The sequence below is a fragment of the Seriola lalandi genome, unplaced genomic scaffold (assembly GCF_002814215.2).
Source record: "Seriola lalandi dorsalis isolate HSWRI2012SDOR001 ecotype SW California unplaced genomic scaffold, Sedor1 jcf7180002054983, whole genome shotgun sequence".
NCBI classification, from domain to species: Eukaryota; Metazoa; Chordata; class Actinopteri; order Carangiformes; family Carangidae; genus Seriola; species Seriola lalandi.
The window spans coordinates 415,315-416,809 of NW_019525532.1; the positions used below are offsets into that span (position 1 = coordinate 415,315).

The 1,495-nt window shown below is 43.3% G+C and overlaps 1 protein-coding gene across 1 annotated transcript in view; it reads right to left on the reverse strand.

Annotated features, from left to right (window-relative positions):
* Positions 1-1,495, reverse strand: part of LOC147817247 (E3 ubiquitin-protein ligase RNF19A-like) — a 2,260-nt gene continuing 765 nt past the window's right edge. The window contains exons 2-5 of the mRNA XM_087171260.1: positions 1,285-1,492; positions 1,000-1,100; positions 638-793; positions 1-476 (exon numbers count right to left, since the gene is read on the reverse strand). Coding sequence (XP_087027386.1) covers positions 21-476; positions 638-793; positions 1,000-1,100; positions 1,285-1,492 — 921 coding nt within the window. The 3' untranslated portion in view covers positions 1-20. The remainder of the gene's footprint in view (positions 477-637; positions 794-999; positions 1,101-1,284; positions 1,493-1,495) is intronic.

Here is a 1,495-nt window from a genome sequence, read left to right on the forward strand (position 1 = left end):
TAAAGAAATAGTTGTTTACTTTATTCCTTCTTCCACACAGGTATAGAGGTCTGTCTGGGGGCAACACCACTGGAGCATGGTATGTAATAACTACTTGTCTTCAAACACTCTACTGACAGCTTCAGGCACACAAAACAAAACTCCTTCCTACATTGGGTACAAACAACATTTTTACATTTTATTCTGTCATGCTCCAACAGTGAGCCACAGGTGGGACAGGCTCGGATGGAGGGACAGCCAGTGACCCCTCTCACAGACTGAAAGATGATATCTAAACAGTTTTTCAGTGTTTTCAGTGGTTCGTTGCAGCAGCCATCGTTTTCACAGCGGTCTGAGCGTGGAGCCGGACCCTTCCACTCCCTCAAACACTGCCAGCAGAACTCATAGGCCCGTCCTTTGTCTGCTGTGCACACTGCGCAGCGGACGCTCAGATTAGAGGTTTCCTTTCTCACCACAGAAGTGCTGCATCCAGGACACTGTGATGTGGAAGGAGGTGAAGGACGAGGGAAAACAGAGAGAGGTTTTTTTTCATTTAATTTCCATTTTATTTTCCATTTTATTAGCATGCAGAACAAATTTGTCGTGAAAAGGTTTCCACATACAGCTAATAAATATATAGTTTTAATGAGACACTTACTAATTTGGCATCAAAGTGATGCTTAATAGCATTGGAAGCCGAGGTTTCTTCAAAGTACTCCATTTCTTCAGATGTCAGAAGAGCCATTTTACGAACCTCTGAGTAAGGCCACTCAACATCACAACCACTTTGGCCACATGTGAATCTGCTTTTACCCTTTATTAAAATATGGAAAAGTAATTTATTCATTAGTAGCCTATCAGAAGTTGGAAACGAGCCACCAAACACTATAGGCTACACATTTTTAACCCTTTACAGTGACAGCCACTCTCTAGGACTGCAATCAGCCAACATCACAAATCATCCATCTCAAAAATAGAATTATAAAATGAAGGTCATACCATTCATTAGGAACAGCCTACCTCATCCAGTAACCTGCGGCACCACTTGGTCAGAGACATTGGAGTGACAGCGTGACCACAGGACATCAGAGCTCTGCGAGACTTGAAACCTTCACACAGAACTGAGGAAAAACACACGCGCACACACACACACACACACACACAAATAATACACTACGTTATAGTACAACATTAAATGCGTATATACCTATTGTTAAAAAAAAGTTCACAGTAATCCATATGTAGGCTAATTTATAATAATTCATGTCACTTCTTTGGAAACTGCAAAAACACTCTGTTACTTACAGTCGAACTCGTCCTCTCTGTCCACAAATGTAAGTGTCGAGTCTCGAGGGTCATAACACTTCTCAGTCTGACACTTCTCCTGCTCAGCCTGACTCTTCAGCTCAGCCAGACTCTTCAGCTCAGCCAGACGCTTCAGCACAGCCTGACTCTTCAGCTCAGCCAGACTCTTCAGCTCAGCCAGACGCTTCAGCACAGCCTGACTCTTCAGCTC